The following is an 18,248-nucleotide window of genomic DNA, read 5'->3' as shown; positions in this document are numbered from 1 at the left end:
TGAAAGGACAAAACTGCCCATCGGAGAATACTGGGCTCTAGAGTTTATCTGTCCCCTCTTGGCTTTTTCATTAGTCCTGGGTCAGGGAGCTACATTTTTCACCGAGGAAGCGGGGACACATCACGGAGCCCCTCGAATGTGCCAGTAGCTCTTCTTGGAGGCTGTGACCCCGGCGTGCCGTGTGCGGCCTCTGCTCTTGCACTGTTAGAAATGTCCTCTCCCGCCGCCCAGACCGTCCTTGGCGTGTGCTGTCTCCACTCCAGCATGGCACCTCGGGAACAGAATGACGTCCTGGAGGCGGTGGAGATGCCCCTTTGGCCGGGATTAGGGGCCAAACTCTGCTGCTCTGCACATGGCGTGGTGGAGGCACTGGGAGTTCTCCCGGGAGCCCCAACTTTCTGGTCGACCTCTGTGTCCTTGACACGGCCCTGGGACAGGTCCACGGCGACTTGCTCCTGACCCCAGCACGGCTTTGCGTCCCCTGCTGCCCCCTCCACTGCCCGTGAGTACGTTTTCCAGCATCTTCCTTTCCTGCATACAGTTCTCCAGCCAGACATAGGCTCTGGCCTGGGAAAACTCCCTGTGAGCAGGGGTCGTCCCTCCTGCTCTGACCAGAGCTCTCAGCAAGCAGGCCTCTGGCACATGGTTTTGGCTTCTGTATTAGAGTGTAAGGGCTGCTGTGAGGGAGGCCCTCTCTTCTTTCCTTTTATGTTAGCTAGTATTCAGCTAAAAACACAAACAGCAGCACTCCAGGAATAAACACACACACACACACACACACACACACACACACACTCTCTACTGCTCGTGGCTCATCTGCCCACCGCAGTTGGGACTCTGCTTCTGGTGATTTCCACGGCCCACGGGGAACTGTGCAGTCAGATTCTGGGCTCCGGACCTGAGTCACCCTCTTGTCCCCCTATATCTGAATTTAAGGCCCCAGTGTCCACAGAAAGCGGGTGACCACGCAAACAGACAACGTCTTCTGAGGCTGAGGTGGGGATACATAGAGGGAGATGTGTTTTACAGTTGACTTTGCTCCCTGTCGTCCCTTTCTGGAAAGTGACTGACAAGTGGCTTTGCCTCACACCTACAGCAGGGTGAGCGTGTTCTCTCAGCTGTTCCTGTACAGAAACTGAGCTGTGTGTATGAGGCTACTGTGTGCCTTTCATATTTTAAGGAGGCTAAACAAATACGAAGGGGGAAAGAAGAAAATCCCTAACGGAATGTCCTGAGACCACTGGCAGCATTCTTTATCACGGGCCTTTACACCCCGGCCCCCCCTCCAAGCCAGGCTTTGTACCCCGAGGGGAAGGACCCCATGAAAACCCCCTGAGATCTGGGTTTGGGACCCGCTAAGAGAAGGTGGGGAGCAGACAGATGAGGGTCCTGCTGGACACGATGATTCAGGAGGGAGTCAACTGACCTGATTCATTTTAGTTTTGCTTTAGTTGGTGCTAAGAATATCTTGGAAAAGTAGAAGTGGGCTCCCCACCAGCAGCTTTATTCTTAGAGGACACACAAGCATACTTGACGGGAGGTCGCTGCTCTAAGAACAAAGCCTGTGCCGACCAGCCAGTCACTCAGCCTCCCCAGGAGGGTCCCTTTTCCCTGCTCATGAGCACCTGCCGGGGGAGACAGGTGTGGGAGCTTCTCAAGCAGACCATGGGCCAGAGCTGCTCTTGCTGCAGCCTCGGGGGCAGGGGCAGCACAGGGACACCCCAAAGACGGTGGCCGAGCTGGAAGACACTGTCCACTGGTCCCCAGAGATGGGATGTGGGGGAAAGCAGCATCCCTGGGAAGCACCGTGAAGTGGCAGGTGGCGTGAGTTAAGAGCCCGATGTCTTAAAGACCCCGAGGTTACGCCAGAGATAGAAATGTCAAGAAAGGCCATGGCTGGTTGCCACCGACAGTCATTAGATGGGCAGATGGCTGTCCCTGAGATGGCGCGATGGTGTCATGGGGTAGGGACACAGATCCCAGAGCCAGAACACCACCTACCAGCTGTGTGTCTTCAGGCAAGTTACTCAGCCTCTCTGTGCCTTAGTTTACCCACGGAGCAGGGTTGTCGAGAGGGTTATTGAGCCAATTTGTCAGGGCCTGACGCACAGTGTTTGCGGAATAAACAGGAAAAATGGGGGTCCCGTGGGAGGAGTGTCAACGAAGGCGGCAAAGCCAGAATGGGGGGTGACTCGCACTCCTGGCAGCAGGGGCCATGGCCAGCATGGGAAGCGTAGCCGGGGCCTGCGGAAGAGCTGGCTGGGACGAGTCATGCTTTAGTAGCAAAGCAAACCCTGGAGAGGGGGACGCAGGTGAAACGTCCCATCACGGACTCAGAGCAGAGATCACATCCTGCTGGGTGCGCGAGTCCATGCAGCCTGATCGCCAAAGCTGAGGTGCCCCAGCTCCCTCTCGGTTCTTGGGGGGACACTCGGCAGCCCCCTGTCTGGTGGGCACAGGCCCTATGGTCTGGTCTATGCTGACCAGAGCCCAGATAGAAGTTGAGGCTGGTACCTGGCCATGTTCTCACCCCGCAGAGGCCAGGGGCCACCGGCCTCCTCTCAACAGAGAAGGGGTGGGTGGAACCGCTCTGGGATTCAGGAACATGGGGCTCAGGGGCAAGCCACATCCCCTACTCACCACTTTGGGCTTGAAGGGCGGCTGGATCTCCCTGTTCTCAAGTTTCTCCCAGTCGATCCTCCGGAAGAAGGCATGCTCCCGCACGTCTCTCTCCCCCTCTGGCCCGCAACCCAGCCGCTTGCCTGGGTGTTTGGTCATCAGCTAGAAAATAGCAGAGAGAGGGCACAATGTGTGACGCGGTGACCAGAGGTGACGACACTGTACTGTATAACTGAGATACGCTGAGAGAGTAGAACTTAAGTATTCTCTCCCCAAAAGACAAGAAGGTAATTGTGTGAGGTGATGGGTGTGACTTCTTGATTACGGGAAATCTCCCACAGTGCATATGCGTGTCGAACCACCATGGGGCACGTTTTCAACACACCGCAATTTTATTTGCCAATTACACCTCAATAAAGCTGAAAGAGAGAGAAAAAGACCCTCCCTCCCCTGCCACACACACTAAAATTAGGAGAAAAAGAGAAGGCTGGACGATAGCACCTTCCCTTTGCCAGCTCTGCTACGAGCCTGATGGTGTGGATGCCTGGGGAGCACCCTGAGAAATCAGTGGCTTGCACGGAGTGACCCCAACTCACAAACATGGTATTGACAGTAGGAGTCTTTCTATAGCGATTTTTTATGATAAAGGACACCGGGAAGTGATGTGGCCCCAGAGCCAAACATAAGAATTTAATCAGGTGTCTTTGTACACTACCTGCATGAGAGCTGTCATTCTGTAGGTCTCTAAAAAATATGTATGTGAAAAGGGAGGCAATCACTAAAACCTGTGTGTGTGCTGATAATAGGCATCATATACCTGTTTACTGCCTGGACCAAAATGTGTTAATCAAAGACTCATGGGCTGGGAAAAAGAAATGCTGTGACCAGCAGGTGTTAATTCTCACGCGTCTAGTGCAGAAGACAGAGGCGAACATGGGTTATAAGCTCTGGGGCAGGGCCCGGCTCTCCCTGTTCAGTTACGTCAACAGTGCCCTGCTCTCGGAAGATGCTGGATAACTGCGTCCCACGTGATCCCGATCAAACATGCCAGAAAATGTTAGGAGTGTGTTACATTGTATATTCCACTGGGTCTGATGGTGATTTTGTGGCGTAAAGCTTTACAGTGAAAAACTAACCAGGTCAGGACCTGGTAATTTTCTATTCTTGGGTCTCTCCTCTGCAGAAAGGAGCTCCTAGGCTCCCCCAAACACAAAACCTAGAAGTTTCAGGGCAGTTCTATTTGTAACAGCCCCAAACCAAAGTGGAAACAACCCAAACCTGAGCCCTTCCCCACGGCCGTAGCATGAATAAGTAAACTGTGGTGTGACCACAAGATGGAATGTTCCGTGGGCGGATAGAAGATGGAAGACGGCGTCCACGCGGGGATCTGGAGAAATGCCGCAATCACCATGTGGGGTGAAAGACGCCACGCCTGGGGAGCGTGTCTGCTATAGGAGTGCGTTTGTGCCAAGTTCAAAACAGACAAGGCTAATCCCCACAGGGACGAGCAGGGACGCTGCTTATCTGGAGGGGTGGCGAGTCACTGCAGGACGGGAAGGGAGGGGGCGTCTAGGGTGTCGGAAACCTTCCCTTTCCTGACCTGGGTGCAGTCCCTGGGTGTTTTGTTTTGTGAAAATTCACTGATCTACACACCCATGACCCGGGCCCATGTCTGCACGCATGTTCGATCTCAAAAAAAGAGAATCGCATGAAGAATGGCCCAAGGCACACCAAGTCAAGCAAGGGAAGACACTGAATATTTTCCGAGGACCCGAGGTTATTTCTGGTAACTCATGGCACACTTTCATGAGGTGGATGAGAAACTAAAGCCCAGTGCGATTAGCTGCTGGGGCCAGAGCTCCAGGCAGACTGGGGAGCAGAACCTCCTTTCCAGGCAGCCATGTTCCTTATGGCTCCCTGCGGTGGCCCTTGGTGGCTGGAAGCAGTGGCATGGGTTTGTAGGCTCTCTGCCACCTCTCTCAGAAGCAGAACTACGGGAAAGAGATTTCCCCCATTCATCCTCTCGGTCCGCGACTATAAAAGGAACGCAGGTCTACTTACTCCTTTGCAGATGGAAACAGCCTCCTTGGACAAGGATTTGGGATAAGAGACGTTATGCTCCATTATGGACTGAAATAGCTCGTCTTCGTCTTCGCCGTCAAAGGGAGGCTGTTCCGGAAAACAGAGACAGGGGAAAACAGGCAGGATGATTCATCAGCGTGGCGCCTGGAGAGCCCCGTCAGTGCCAAGACACACACCGGGCTTCTGGGCACCCCACTGGCTGTAGACTTCGCCCAGTGAAGTTGCTGGTTTATTTGGTTATCTTTCATTAGGCTGGTGGTTGTGTGTTTTTCACTCTCTCCTCTGTCTCTTTAGTTATCCTGCCTTGGGCAACCCAAAACAATCTTTAGGGAAAACGTTCTTGAGTCATGCTTTTAATGCTTTGCAAATAAATTGTAATTAATCCATTAATCTTGCAATTTTGTGTTAAAAATTTAATTACGATCAAGTTAGGTTACAGATGGCTCTGTGTGTGGAGTGGGGGCAGGGGGAAATGACGGTGCCTTTGGCCTCTAAGCGTGAGGTGTTGGAGCCATCAGGACATGGGCTGAAAGGGCTTCCCCAGGTCCAGAAATTCACACCAGGGCCCTTCTGACCCAACAGGGAGCTGCTCTGTAGAGAGCCTCGCACCTGCGTGGTAGCAGTGATGGGAGCTCAGCTTCCACTAGACACTCCCCTCTCCTCCTCTGCCGCATTTACACTCCCCACAGGGCGAGCAGGAGGCATGGCAGTGCTGTGGGCACTCATGGCTTTAAAGTCAGGCGGATCTGGACCAAATTCCAACGCCACCACCTTCTAGCTGGGTGTCCACAGGCAAGCGACCTCCCTAAGATAGAGTTTTCCAGTTTGTATAATGGGGTTCCCTGGTGAGTCTGCAAAACCCGAGATAGTCTGTCCCGTGCCCAGCAGGTGCCTGCTGCAGAGTGCCTAGTGGTACTGGTGTTTTATTGAAGCAGATGGACTGTCTTAGAATGGGCTGCTAGAATCCTCGGGAGAGCTCAAGGCATCCTTCCAACTTTCTCCTCCAGTACGTCTTTAATCCTGAAGATGTCCGGCAAATTACCTGTCACTCTGGAGGGACAGCACACGGGATAAGTAGGTTTATGGGGAATTTCTTAATGTTCCCTTTAGGCTTAGCTAACCTTGGGTTTAGCGAAAGAAAGGCAGACCAGGGGGCAGCTGTCACAGTCAAGATAATACCCGCATGTTTCATCTCGTCGCATTTTCCTTCTCATAGAAAAGAGGTGTCTCTGTCACTCTGACTGACACGGGTAGGGCTCCGCTAATGCCCAGAGTCCAGCTTAAATGTCAACGCCCTCATGGACCAAAGACAGCTGTGCCGTAGTCAGCCGACAGCCCTTCTTACCAAATGTCTCCCTCCGAATGGGAGTCAGCAATGGGCCCAAGCAGACTGCTCCCCCGGAAAACACTCCTCGGGTCATTCCAACCTGCTCACCTGACCCCCAGCCTTACTGTCCCCCCACCCCACCACCCCCGGGCCTGGAAAGGAGTTGGGTGTAGGGTCAGCCCATAGGAGTTATACCTACTCAAGGGAAAGATGCTAAGTCTATAAGGAACCCTACCTTGGGACCAGGTCTGGGAGAGTGGGGGGTTGGGGTGGGTGCCACTGTGTTGCTGGGTATTATTATTACTACTGCTGCTGTTATTATTATTTAGTCCAGAAATATAAATAAATAGGGCTCTTTTTCAGTCCTAAGTACCTGGTGTAAAGGATGTTTAATTTGGTCAAAGCATGCAGGTGGGTGAGGAGAACTAAAATCAGCCCCCCTTGGGGCGCCTGGGGGGCTCAGTTGGTTAAGCATCTGACTCTTGCTTTTGGCTCAGGTCCTGATCTCGGTGTTGTGAGATCGAGCCCCACACCAGACTCTATGCTCAGCGCGGAGTTGGCTTGAGATTCTCTCCCTCTCCCTCTGCCCCTCCTGCTCATACTCTTTCTCGAAAATAAATAAATAAATCTTTTAAAAAAATATCACCTTGCCCGTGAATGACTCCAAGCGGAGCTGTAACGGGCCGGCACAGTGAGTTTCCCTGGGCAGAAGTACCATGGTGCCTGGGAGGCTCAGGGGCAAGGATGCTGGGTGCGGACATGCCCCCTGCGAGCGCAGGTGGTCACCCGGGGCAGCAGGGAGTGCTGCTACTTCCATCTAGAGACATGGAGCAGGACAGCCCAAGGCTGGCCAAGAGCCACCATGGAGGCCAGTCCTGTGGACCATCTCACCACCTCTCCTCTGCATGACATCATGCAACCTACTTCTTCTGGACCCTGTGGTAGGACAACCACAAAACGTCCCCTTTTCCCTAATAAGGGATCCATACATATGGCTGAGTTTGGGCCACAAGATCTTTATAACTGAAGCCGACATGGCAGGGTTTCTGATCAGGGCTGTGAACTGCACACCTCCAGGGGGCCCCACTCTCTCTGAATTTCTTCTGTGTTTGTACTCTATAATGTTACAGTGCCCAGCATGTGAGCAGGGCGCGGGTGCTGCTCCAGGTGACCCATTGATGTCCCTGCATGCGCCCCTTAGGGCTGCTGGCCAGGAGAAACAACGTTACCAGCAGAGCATCAAACCCACTGCAAAGGGTCCCTGGAACTTGGGCCCCGTGGTGACAGAGGCAGCAGGGAGACCCCACTGGCCCCTCTGGTGTGGCTCAAGCACCAGCAGCCGGAATACTACGGGGGCTGAGGCACAGACCATCCTATCCAAAAGCTTAAGAGCAACTTTTCTCCAAAGAGAAACTCAGACAAATCATCCCAGGAGTCCTTGTCAGGGGAGGAGGCAAGAACCTCTGCATCTGAAGACAGTTAGGTCAATGCAGATCCCCCCAACCCCCAGCCCAGCCCCAGGCTGGTGTGGAAGATGGAATTTGGCAGGGGGAGACTTCTGCGCAGGTCACTGGCCTATCACACCTGCTTCATTGTCTCCTGGTATGGGAACCACCTCGGCCCAGGTGAGCTGTGCCTACTACTGCTCCAGGAAGCAGCTGACCATGAAGTCCCCTCTGTGTTCCCTCTGAGAGCAGGACACCTGGCTCCTGACATGCCCCAGAGAGCATTCCTTAGAACTACAGGGTACGAATCCTACAGGATACTCCTAGGTCAGAGTTTGCATCCTTTCCCCCCTTTATGGAGATCTGCAGTGACATTTACATTTTAAAGGTTCTAAGAAGTCCTGCCATTAAGAGAGCTGTTCAATCCAGAATGAATCATCCAGGCCTGGGATGGCAGAGACTTGGGCTCCGATGTTGCGATAAGATTCCTAAGCTATGACAAAGGCCGCAGGACTATGCGTCCTTGTGGCAGAGCCCTGGGCTTTAACACCATGTTCCATCCCCATGTGGCCCTAAGGACGGGCATCTCCTGGCAATCCCAGGGAGGACACGTGCCTCTACCCCTGACATTTTATCACGCACCGGGAGTCTACACTGCCTGACGAAGGATGGTCACTGTTTGGGAGTGAACAGCGGTAAGGATGGCGGCAGTAACACATGGTTTTCAGGCTCTGTTTACGTGGTGGGCACCATGTGGACTGCTTCTCCAGGTGTCGCTCCCTCAGTCCTCAAAACCACCATATGATGGACGTACACACTAGTGATCTCACTTTACAGTTGAGCTCACTGAGGTCCTACTATTAAGTGCTTTGGCTGGAGTTACAGAGCTGGATGTGGAAGAACCAAGATTCAAGCCCAGCAAAAGTGAACTACTGGGACTTCATCAAGATCAAAAGCTTTTGCACAGCAAAGGAAACAGTCAACAAAACCAAAAGACAACCGACAGAATGGGACAAGATATTTGCAAATGACATATCAGATAAAGGGCTAGTATCCAAAATCTACTAAGAACTTATCAAACTCAACACCCAAAGAACAAATAATCCAATCAAGAAATGGGCAGAAGACAGGAACAGACATTTTGGCAAAGAAGGCAACCAGATGGCCAACAGACACATGAAAAAGTGCTCCACATCATTGGGCATCAGGGAAATACAAATCAAAACCACAGTGAGATACCACCCCACACCAGTTAGAATGGCTAAAATTAACAAGTCAGGAAATGACAGATGTTGGCGAGGATGTGGAGAAAGGGAAACCCTCCTACATTTTTGGTGGGAATGCAAGTTGGTGCAGCCACTCTGGAAAACAGCATGGAGGTTCCTCAAAAGGTTGAAAATAGAGCTACCCTACGACCCAGCAGTCGCACTACTGGGTATTTACCCTAAAGATATAAATGTAGTGATCCGAAGGGGCATGTGTACCTGAATGTTTATAGCACCAATGTCCACAATAGCCAAACTATGGAAAGAACCTAGATGTCCATCCACAGATGGATGGATATAGAAGATGTGGTATATATATACAATGGAACACTATACAGCCATAAAAACAGAAATCCTCCCATTTGCAATGCCGTGGATGGAACTAGAGGGTATTGTGTTGAGCAAAATAAGTCAATCAGAGAAAGACAATTATCATATGATTTCCCTGATATGAGGAAGTTGAGAGGCAGGGCAGGGGGTTGTGGGGGGGTAGGGAGGGAAAAAATGAAACAAGATGGGACTGGGGAGGGAGACAAACCATAACAAAGTCTTACTATCAGGAAACAAACCGAGGGTAGTTGGAGGCGGGGAGGATTGTTAGAGGGTGGGGAGGGATAGGGTGGCTGGGTTAGGGACACTGAGGAGGGTATGTGCTATGGTGAGTGCTGTGAATTGTGTAAGACTGATGATTCATAGACCTGTACCCTAAAGCAAAAGACACATTATATGTTAAAAAAAAAAAAAAAAGACTCAAGCCCAGATATCTAACTGCAGAGCTTGGGCTCTGGGCCATTCTGGGCACTGCCAATCCCTCACACTTGCACTGGCAGGTAGATGGGGAGGGATGGTCCCCCGGTGCTGCTGCTCGCAGGGCTGGGTGGAAGGTGCTCAGCTGCTGGTCCACCCACACCTAAAGAAAGCTCGACTGGGGCAGGTATGTGGGGAGGCCATTTTGGTATCTGACACAATGAATAGTGGGATCTGGAAAGACCGAGGGGCAGTTGCTATGGCCAGAGACATTTCAAGTCACTGTGTAGAGGGACTGTCTCTAGATTAGAGACCTGGCGTGACTTCCCAGCCCTGACTTTGCTTATCTCCTGCTTATGCCACATGTCCACTGTCAGTGAGGAGAGGTCACCAAGGACCAATGCTGATGGTATAGCCGCCATCTTGGTCTTGCTGCGGGGGACCGGGGACAGGCACTCTGGGGTGTCCACCCTGGAGCACATCCCCCCAGATCTCACGGGTCAGAATGAGCCACACGCTCTACCCCACCACGAGTGAGCTGGGAGGTACCATCCCACCGCGTGCCAGAAGGGAGGAGGCCCCCAGCTACCTGGTGGGCAGCGATAATGATCACCAGACTGGGGAAAGCTCCCTGGGGCCTGCTATTAAATTAAGATCATGTGTTCTTGGGGGGAGTGGGGTCCAGGAAGGCACATCCACATTCCCCTCACCTCACCACAAAAACTGCTCTTACTGTGTTGTGAACTCTTAGCCTTGTTGTATTATTTTCAAATAAGGATGCGTAATTCGGAGTTTCTTGTTTTTCCCTGACTTTTGCAAATATCTCTCTGTGGCTACCTGTATTCCCAGCCAGACAAACCCTGTGGGGCCGATCCCTCACCCGTCCGACACGGGCTCATTGGTCCATGGGCACGTTCAGAATTGCTGTCCAGGCTCCCTTCTGATAACTAAGACTACCAGAAACATGTCTGCGCATGTCACTTTTCTCTTCACCGAATTACTTCCTAAGAAAAATGTCCCAGGTGTGGGCTTATGCAGTCAAAAGATGGGAGCATTTTTATGGCTCTTGTTAAGTCTCTCCAGGTCACCCCGGGAGCATTCGTATGGGTAATTGCTGCTCAGGCCTTGGTGCTGAAGGCAGGTCAAGAGTGAAATTATAATTATATTCCGTCTCCCTCCCAGTTAGCTACTGAGCCCGGGAACGACAGGAGGGGAGGTGTTGCTGAGGAGTAAGTGCGCGACCATTTTGGATTTGCTTCTCTCCCCTCTTTTCCACATTCCCATGATTATTTTTAAATTTCTACAGATCGGGGCTTAGTGTCTCTAGCTAAGCTGCGTGTCAGATACGGTTCTCGGCTGGGTGTGAAAATGTTCCGAACCAGAGGTGTTCTCCTTAGCAATATGCAATTTGTGAAGTTTAGACTAGAGGAGGGGTGATGGTTCACTCTTTCTAAAATGATTTCTAAGTCACCTCCTGGTTCCTGGATGCTGGGGTCCTGCCATGGTTGTCTGTAGATCACTGGTGACCAGCGGAGGTGGGGGGCGGGGTGGGGGGGGGTGGCGCACACCCAAAGACATTTCAGGTGAAAGTGCTGGGGGAAAGCACCCATCACCAATGCGTCAGGAAAGAAGATAAAGCATAGACTGCCCTGGCAAAAGGGGACATAAAGAGGAGAGCACTGGTCCCTTTATGATGGAGACCCGTGAGCACTTAGAACTGCAACATGCTTATTACAGTGCTGGGTAAATACTGTTTACGCCCCAAAGTAATCATACTTGTCAAGCAGTCCAGGAACTGAAGAAAGACTCAGGCTGTTTCTACTTAACTGTCCCCTTGGCTGCTGACAATAAATATACCAAATGAGAAGAAAATTGCAATAAACTCTCTTTTCTGCTCATCGTCAGCCCTCGGTGATTAAAGAGGATAAATTTAGACCATAACCCCATCAACCGCTTTATAGTTAATCTTACTTTTCAATAACTGCGTCTCTTCCCTCTGCTGGGTCTGGAGGCTGCTGCAGCTTCTGGGGGGCTGTGGGTAAAGTCTCAGAGCCTTCATTATCCTTTCTGGGCTGACTCACCGCCCAGAAATACATTGAAATTTGCATTGAGTCACAGGGAAGACGAAGAAGCGGGTACCGAAATGAAAACACTGTGTTGGATTTAGACGAGGAATGGCTGAGCCCACCACGGTGCCCAAACGTGGGCCGCCTTTAAGATGTCACATCTAAAGGGTGTCACCAGTGTCCATAGGGATCATGGAAACTGGAAGGGGTCCTATCGGGCAGGCTAACGGGAGTCTGAGAAGCAGGATGGGAAATGGAAATGTGCCAGAATGTTTATGGAAGCACTGCGCGTGGGGAGGGCGTCTGCAGGCGGGGGCCTCAGGGAAAATAGGCAAGAGAGGCAGGATTTTTAAGATGCACCTTCCCTGCAGGAGGGCAGCATTGCCTGAGCTTTCCTCTAGGGAAGGAAGTCCCCGGGCTTGGGGAGGAAGGAAGATGGGGGTAGGCGTGTGGCGTGTGTGGGGGGCACAGAACTTCTGAAGTCCTAGTCTCCTGCTCACCAATGACGAGTCAGCTCCTCCGATCTCTTGGAAAGTGCCCTTGGAAGTGACACAGATCCTATTTCCACCCAAATAATTTCTTTTGTTGGCATATGCAAATGTGACTCAGTGAAAGCAGCGTTTGTTTCTGGGCTCAAGAGTCAGAACATGCAAATGGGACCAAGAAGGGGAACTCAGTTTTCTGCGCCTTCGTGAACAGCCTGGCTCTCAAGGGGCCCATAATCCCGTCAAACTTTATGGTCAAAATTCTAAAGACAGGAAATTCACTCAAGGGGCAGGCAACCACTGTTGGCTCACTGACCGTGGTTCTGATGGCCTGCTTTTTCCATGCTTACAAATGGAGGTATTTGGCCTGAGATGAACATTTTATTGTGGTTAAAAACCCAAATGAATCATCACCAACCATTACTATCAATCAAGTCTTAACATCACTTGTCAGTTAACTACCCAATGTAGGCTGGTACCCTGTATCTTTTAATCTCTAAGAGACTACTTTAGTATCTAAAAGATGTAAGACAATAAAAGACCCATAAAGGAGAGCTCACCAATGGCCTCCTGCCCCAGAGACAAAGCCAAGGGTCTGTGATGACCTCCATGCTCACAAGACCTGGTGCTCCCTTTCCTCCTCTGACCTCAGGCCTCTCACTCCCTCTCTAACCCACTCTGCTCTGGCCAGACTGGTGGCTTCCCATCCTTTTCTTAAACATGGCCATACATTTCCACCCCAGGGCCTTTGCACTTGCTGTTTCCCCTGCCCAGAATGCTTTCACCCCACATATGTACTTGGTATTCTCTTTTTGCTGGTCTTTACTTCAGCTCTCCATGAGTCCCTCCCTGCCCATCCTTGCTTCAATTTCGACCTCCCTCCCACACTACATTTTCTTTCTGCTTTATTACTTTTTCTCTTAGCTTATTGCTCTCCTCTCTCTCTCTCTCTCTCTCTCTGTCTACCTTATAGGCCTCAAGAAGGTGAGGGTGTTTGTTTTGTTTCTGGTGGTCACCATGCAGAGAGTAAACCATCAACAAGTACATGCTAAATGCATAAATGAAGGAGTCGATGAACGTCATATGTCAGAAAGGGCGACTTCTCCCCCTCCAGGGACAAATATTCAAAGATTTCCTTGGGGGTAGCTGCTCAACATGCATATTTCTTTCCACTTACTCTTACTAAACTTTTGGCTACAGAGGATCCAACTCCTCGACACCAGTGCTCAACTGCTGGGAATTAAAAAAAGCAGCCCACAACAGAGTCATTTTTAGGTAAAATGGCGGAGATCTGTAGATGTTCACCCAACCTTCCACGGCTCACAGGTGCACTCTATCTCCCCCTCCCCCACCACCCCTTCGTGTCCCAGTGGGACCACGTGGCCAGTGGGCTGCAGGAAGGAGTGACATACGCCACCTCTAGGCTTCTCCCCAACCTCCCGCCGGGCTGTGCCAAGAATATAAAATAAAGTCGTGTGCCATGTTAAACCACTGAGGTTTTGGGGGTTGCTTGTTACAGCAGTCTGTGTGATTTGCCCCAACCCAACGGATATTAAGGCCACATATTAAGAAAATGTCAGCTTCGCCATCATTCCCCGTTTATCTGATATACGCTGCATTCCTCTGAGAAACCTAATCTGTCCTTTTATAACTGGAGGTTCAGCCTCATTGGATTTTTGTGAAAATTGCAACAAACTGCCAAGGGCGAGATAAGGAGAAATGGGGAGGAGCTACGAAGGCATTTCTTCAAGTTCCACTGTCTTCTTCCTCTGCTAATAATTCCAACTCTACACCGGGGCAACAGCTTGGGGGAGTCTGTGCAGACAAGCTTACAAGGAACCATAACCCAACCCCAGCTCTGAGATTCTGAAAACCTACAGAAGTCGTCCTCAACGTGCAGGGACTTTTGTGTTTAATAGGAAAGCGATGTTGTCGATGCTCCGGGTCTCAGCTCTCAATTTGGGCTTTTTATGACCAGAGATCATTGCTGTGCCTACTGAACAGAATCCACTTTCAAGGGCTGGGGGGAATTTCTCCCTCTTTTCACCTGGGTCAGGGAAGTCGGGGAAGCACCGGCTGCTGGGTCCCACCGTCCTGGCCCGAGCAGAGCCGAAAGCATTCACATTATCCAACAATAAACAAGTACAGAAACGTACATTACCTGCCCGGCTAGCATTTCATATAATAGGACGCCGTAGGCCCACCAGTCCACGGATTTTCCATATGGCTGATACGCGATTATCTGTGTGGAAACACATAAAGCTTACAATTAGTGGCGAGTCAAAGAGCCTGTGTTCGAACAGACAAGTCAAGCGTGTAGGCCTTTCTGCACCGAGGGGAGAGGGAACCGCAAATCCCACACCCTGGGAACCACCTTCCCAGGACTCGATGTCCGAAACCTGCACGGGAGCTGTCCACCAGGAGACGCCACGGTGTAGATTTCATTACCTTTTTTTTTTTTTTTTGGAAAAAGCCGAGGTCCTTCAGACCACGAGTCTGAGAAATAAGATAATCAAATTACATAATAGAATTTGGCTGTAAGTAAGGAAGATGGAGGTGGGGAAAAGGTATCTGCTGAGATTTCAGAACAATTTGAAAGAGACGTGATTTTATCAAATGTCGCATTTGAACCCTGTCTGAACCTTGACCCAAACCAAAGCTACTGTGAAACAGAAATCAGGAGCAACTAAAATGTCTTGATAGGAGATGATATTAAGAGGTTAGCCTTAATTTTGTGAGGCAGGAAGATGGTACGGTGCTTTGTTGAAAAGTATGATGAGTGTATTAATGGGTGAAATGCACAAGAGATGACGTATTTACAGGTGAAGTGACGCGAAAGCTTAGATTTGCTTTAAATATTTGAGCAAACTAGGAAGGGGTCGGGACATGTGAAATAAGTTGGTAGAATGCAGGGAGCTGGTGAAGCTGGGTGATCGCCCCCGGAGACCTGTCCCCTGACTGCCCCGGACTGCTGTGGCTCCCAGAAGTACTAGAATAATTCTAGGACCTGCCCTTGTGGAAGAGGGTAATACTGACTTGAATTTCTAAGCGTGACATGGGGTATTAAAACACTGGTGTTTTCTCAAGGACACAATCCCCCGACCCACGGATCAGGCCCCAGGATTTGAGCCGAAGACATCCGCACAGGTGTTCTGCATGACCTTTCTGCCATTCTGCATACACACACGTGACTCTGAAATGTGCTGGGGTGTTTTTTTTTTTTTAATGGCCCATGGTGTCTAATGGAATGTTCCGGGACATAAACAAACCTGCATGTCCCTTCTTCTCCATTTCTTTAATGTATTACTAATATTTCTCCTTGCAGCATGAGAAATACAGCTCCTGTGGCTTGCCTCAATGTGGTACACGTTGGGATCTGACAGCTCTAGAGCTCATTTTCTTGTCAAGGATATGATAACCAGAGGAAGTTACAAGGAGGCCTTCCTTTCTTTTTAAAAAACTACATTTGTTCTTTTTTTTTGAAAACTTGGAAAATACACACAAAGAACAAAAAAAAAACTCTACCATAATGAGCCTCTGTGTGTTACCTGGTGGTGTGAAATGAGGCTTGCCATTCTGGTTCCAAGACAGGAAATGACTGGGTCAAAGGCTGTCTTGACTCAGTAAAACAACAGAAATTCTCTTGGGGAGAGTAAGAAAGTGCACTTGCTAAGCACCTACTATATATTCAACGTGCTAATAAGCACATTCTGTAGAGTCCTGTGTGGCAGGAGTAATTGTTCTCCCCATTTTATAGGTGGGAAAGCTGATGTAGCAAGAAGTTTCAGAGACTCGACCAGGGCCAAGCAGCTCATAAGTGGTGCTCTAGATACTGACATTTTTCTTTTAAAAACACAGTTTACGACTGCCAAATATATGTAATCACTCACACTGAGATTAATAAAATATTAATCAAAGGGCTTTGAAGATGAAAGAGGTTTAAAACCACCATTTCAGTTGTTGTACTTGTATTTCAGAAGCCCTTGAATAAAATTTGTTCTTGTAACGATATTAAAACCAGTCCCGACAATCTATTTTCATTAATCAGTGTTTTAGTTACTCCGTTGTTAACTCAGGCAGAGCTGGGGCACCGTGTTGCTGTGGGAATTATCAGGCTGCGGGACGGAGGGTGCTGAACTAGGGAAGTCCCGCTGTATTTCGTATCCTATATTCTGCAAGCGTCTGAGCAGTCTTACCAATCAAACTCCTCTACTTGGGCAGTCGGAAAGCTGGGAAAGCTGTCAGAGGGCAAGGGTAAGGAATCCCCTGTCTTTGGTCAGAATGATTCATAAATCCGAAAAGCCAGGGCCATCTGAAGATTTTTATTTTCTTCTTGACTCTTTATCAACTTTAGTCCAACTTGGTTTTTATTTCCTATTTGCACAGCATCAAACTCTCATGACTCCTGGTGATAACACCCTCTCCTTCTTCCAAGGCTTTACTAAAGCAGAATGCCAAGTGACAACATCTCATTTTTCTTGGCGACAGCATTTGGCAATCCCTCCAGCCCGCCAGCCCAGCTCCTGGGCCGAGATGACAAAGTCATGTGGAACACTGCTGCGTTCTCAACGGTAATAACCAGATGGGATTTGAAATTCGGCTGGGGCATTTCTTCTTGGAGAAGCTCACATGTCGCCCCTGGCTTTCACGCTAGACAAAATAGGAAGGTTGGAAGATCTAAATTACAAGGTCTAGGGGTGCAACCTTACCATTGCAAATTCATTGTTAGAACGAAGCATGCTTTCCCCTCAATGATGAGCTGCTACTAATACATATTTTGGAAAAAATATTAAAAATCTCACTGCAAAAGGGCAAGCATGTTAGAGAGCCCCATTTGAAGGGAAACATTTAGATACACATGCTGTAGGATGTGGGTTGCTCTGTCCCTTGTGAGCTGTCCAGACTTGCCTGGCCAGTACGAAGCCACCAGCCACGTGTGGCTACCGATCACTGGAAAAGTGGCTAGTATGAACGATATGTGCTCTAGGTGGGAAAGACACATCAGATTCTGGAGACTTAGTTCCCCAACCGCAAAATATCTCAGTAATATTTTGGATCTATTGGGTTAAATAAAATATACTAGGCTTAATTTCACCTGTTTCTTTTTCTAACTTTTAAAAAAATGTGGTTGCTAGGGGGCACCTGGCGGCTCAGTCAGTAGAGCACATGACTCTTGATCTTGGGGGTGGTGAGTTCGAGCCCCATGTTGGATGTAGAGATTCCTTATATCAATCAATCAAACAATCTTTAGGAAAAAAACCCACACATACACAAAACTGGGACTGCGAGATGCCGTTTGGCTTACATTTTGTTTCTACTTGACGGTGCTGGTCTATACCCTCTCACGGACTCCTACAACTCACTCTGGTTCCTGGGTTCCTGTTGGCCTGGGGAGCCAGCTTTGGGCTGAGGACCAGGCTTAGAGGCCACAGAATGGATGGTGAGTTTCTCTTGTTTCTGTCCCCACTGGGGACAGAAGCAGGTGTCTCTGGGACTCGTGGGCCAACAGTGGCGTGCAGCCAAGCCTGGGGGGCTGCAATGGCAATTTGGTCTCCCCCAGCAGAGGACCTCACAAAAGAGAGGCAGACTTGGCAAGAAGGGCTCCAGTTGGCGGACCTCCCTGCAGCACATGGGGGTTGAACTTCAGCTTCAAAGACAGACCCCCAACAGGGCGACTGTCATTCAGCTTTTCTGCTATTTGTCATTATGATCATTATGATTATATTCACATGAGCCAACGGCTTGGGGGAGATGTCAGGATGTTTCAAATGGCTGCCCGTCTTGTAAAAGTCAGATATGAATGAGCTTTCTCCCAGCCTGGGCACAGGACCAGAATGAAAGGGGCCAGAGGACAGCTTCTCATCTCCCGGCAGGCCAGTGGCCACAGTGGCTGGAAGGACAACGCTCTGAAACTATCCACCTTTCCACCCAAAGAAGACAAAGAATGTCTTCTTTGTCCTCCTGTGAGCCACCTGTACCTTCACTGCCTGGATTCATTTTCGCCTGCCTGCCGTGCCTGGGGGCCGGTTCTTTCTTCTGGTGTTCGGAAGTACGGAGTCGTATCGTATACTCAACTCAGCTGCAATAAACACATTTTATTATATGAAATGCCGTTCTATCCCCTGCCGTGTTCCTACCAGGTGGGTGCTGGAATTCTGCATCCCAGCTGAGGAAATGGAGACTCAGAGAGGCTTAGCTCTGCTAGCTCGCTT

The 18,248-nt window shown here is 50.0% G+C and overlaps 1 protein-coding gene across 2 annotated transcripts in view; it reads right to left on the bottom strand.

The window, feature by feature from the left end:
* PRKCA (protein kinase C alpha) overlaps positions 1–18,248 on the bottom strand; it is a 383,972-nt gene that overhangs the window by 9,704 nt on the left and 356,020 nt on the right. For both annotated transcript variants that reach the window (XM_032870794.1, XM_032870795.1), the window contains exons 14-16: positions 14,198–14,278; positions 4,681–4,788; positions 2,641–2,781 (exon numbers count right to left, since the gene is read on the bottom strand). In XM_032870794.1, coding sequence (XP_032726685.1) covers positions 2,641–2,781; positions 4,681–4,788; positions 14,198–14,278 — 330 coding nt within the window. The remainder of the gene's footprint in view (positions 1–2,640; positions 2,782–4,680; positions 4,789–14,197; positions 14,279–18,248) is intronic.

This window comes from Lontra canadensis, unplaced genomic scaffold (assembly GCF_010015895.1).
Source record: "Lontra canadensis isolate GAN:19392208 unplaced genomic scaffold, GSC_riverotter_1.0 scaffold41, whole genome shotgun sequence".
NCBI lineage: Eukaryota > Metazoa > Chordata > Mammalia > Carnivora > Mustelidae > Lontra > Lontra canadensis.
The sequence above is the reverse complement of the archived record's forward strand: the minus strand, read 5'-3'. Positions and strand labels throughout refer to the sequence as shown.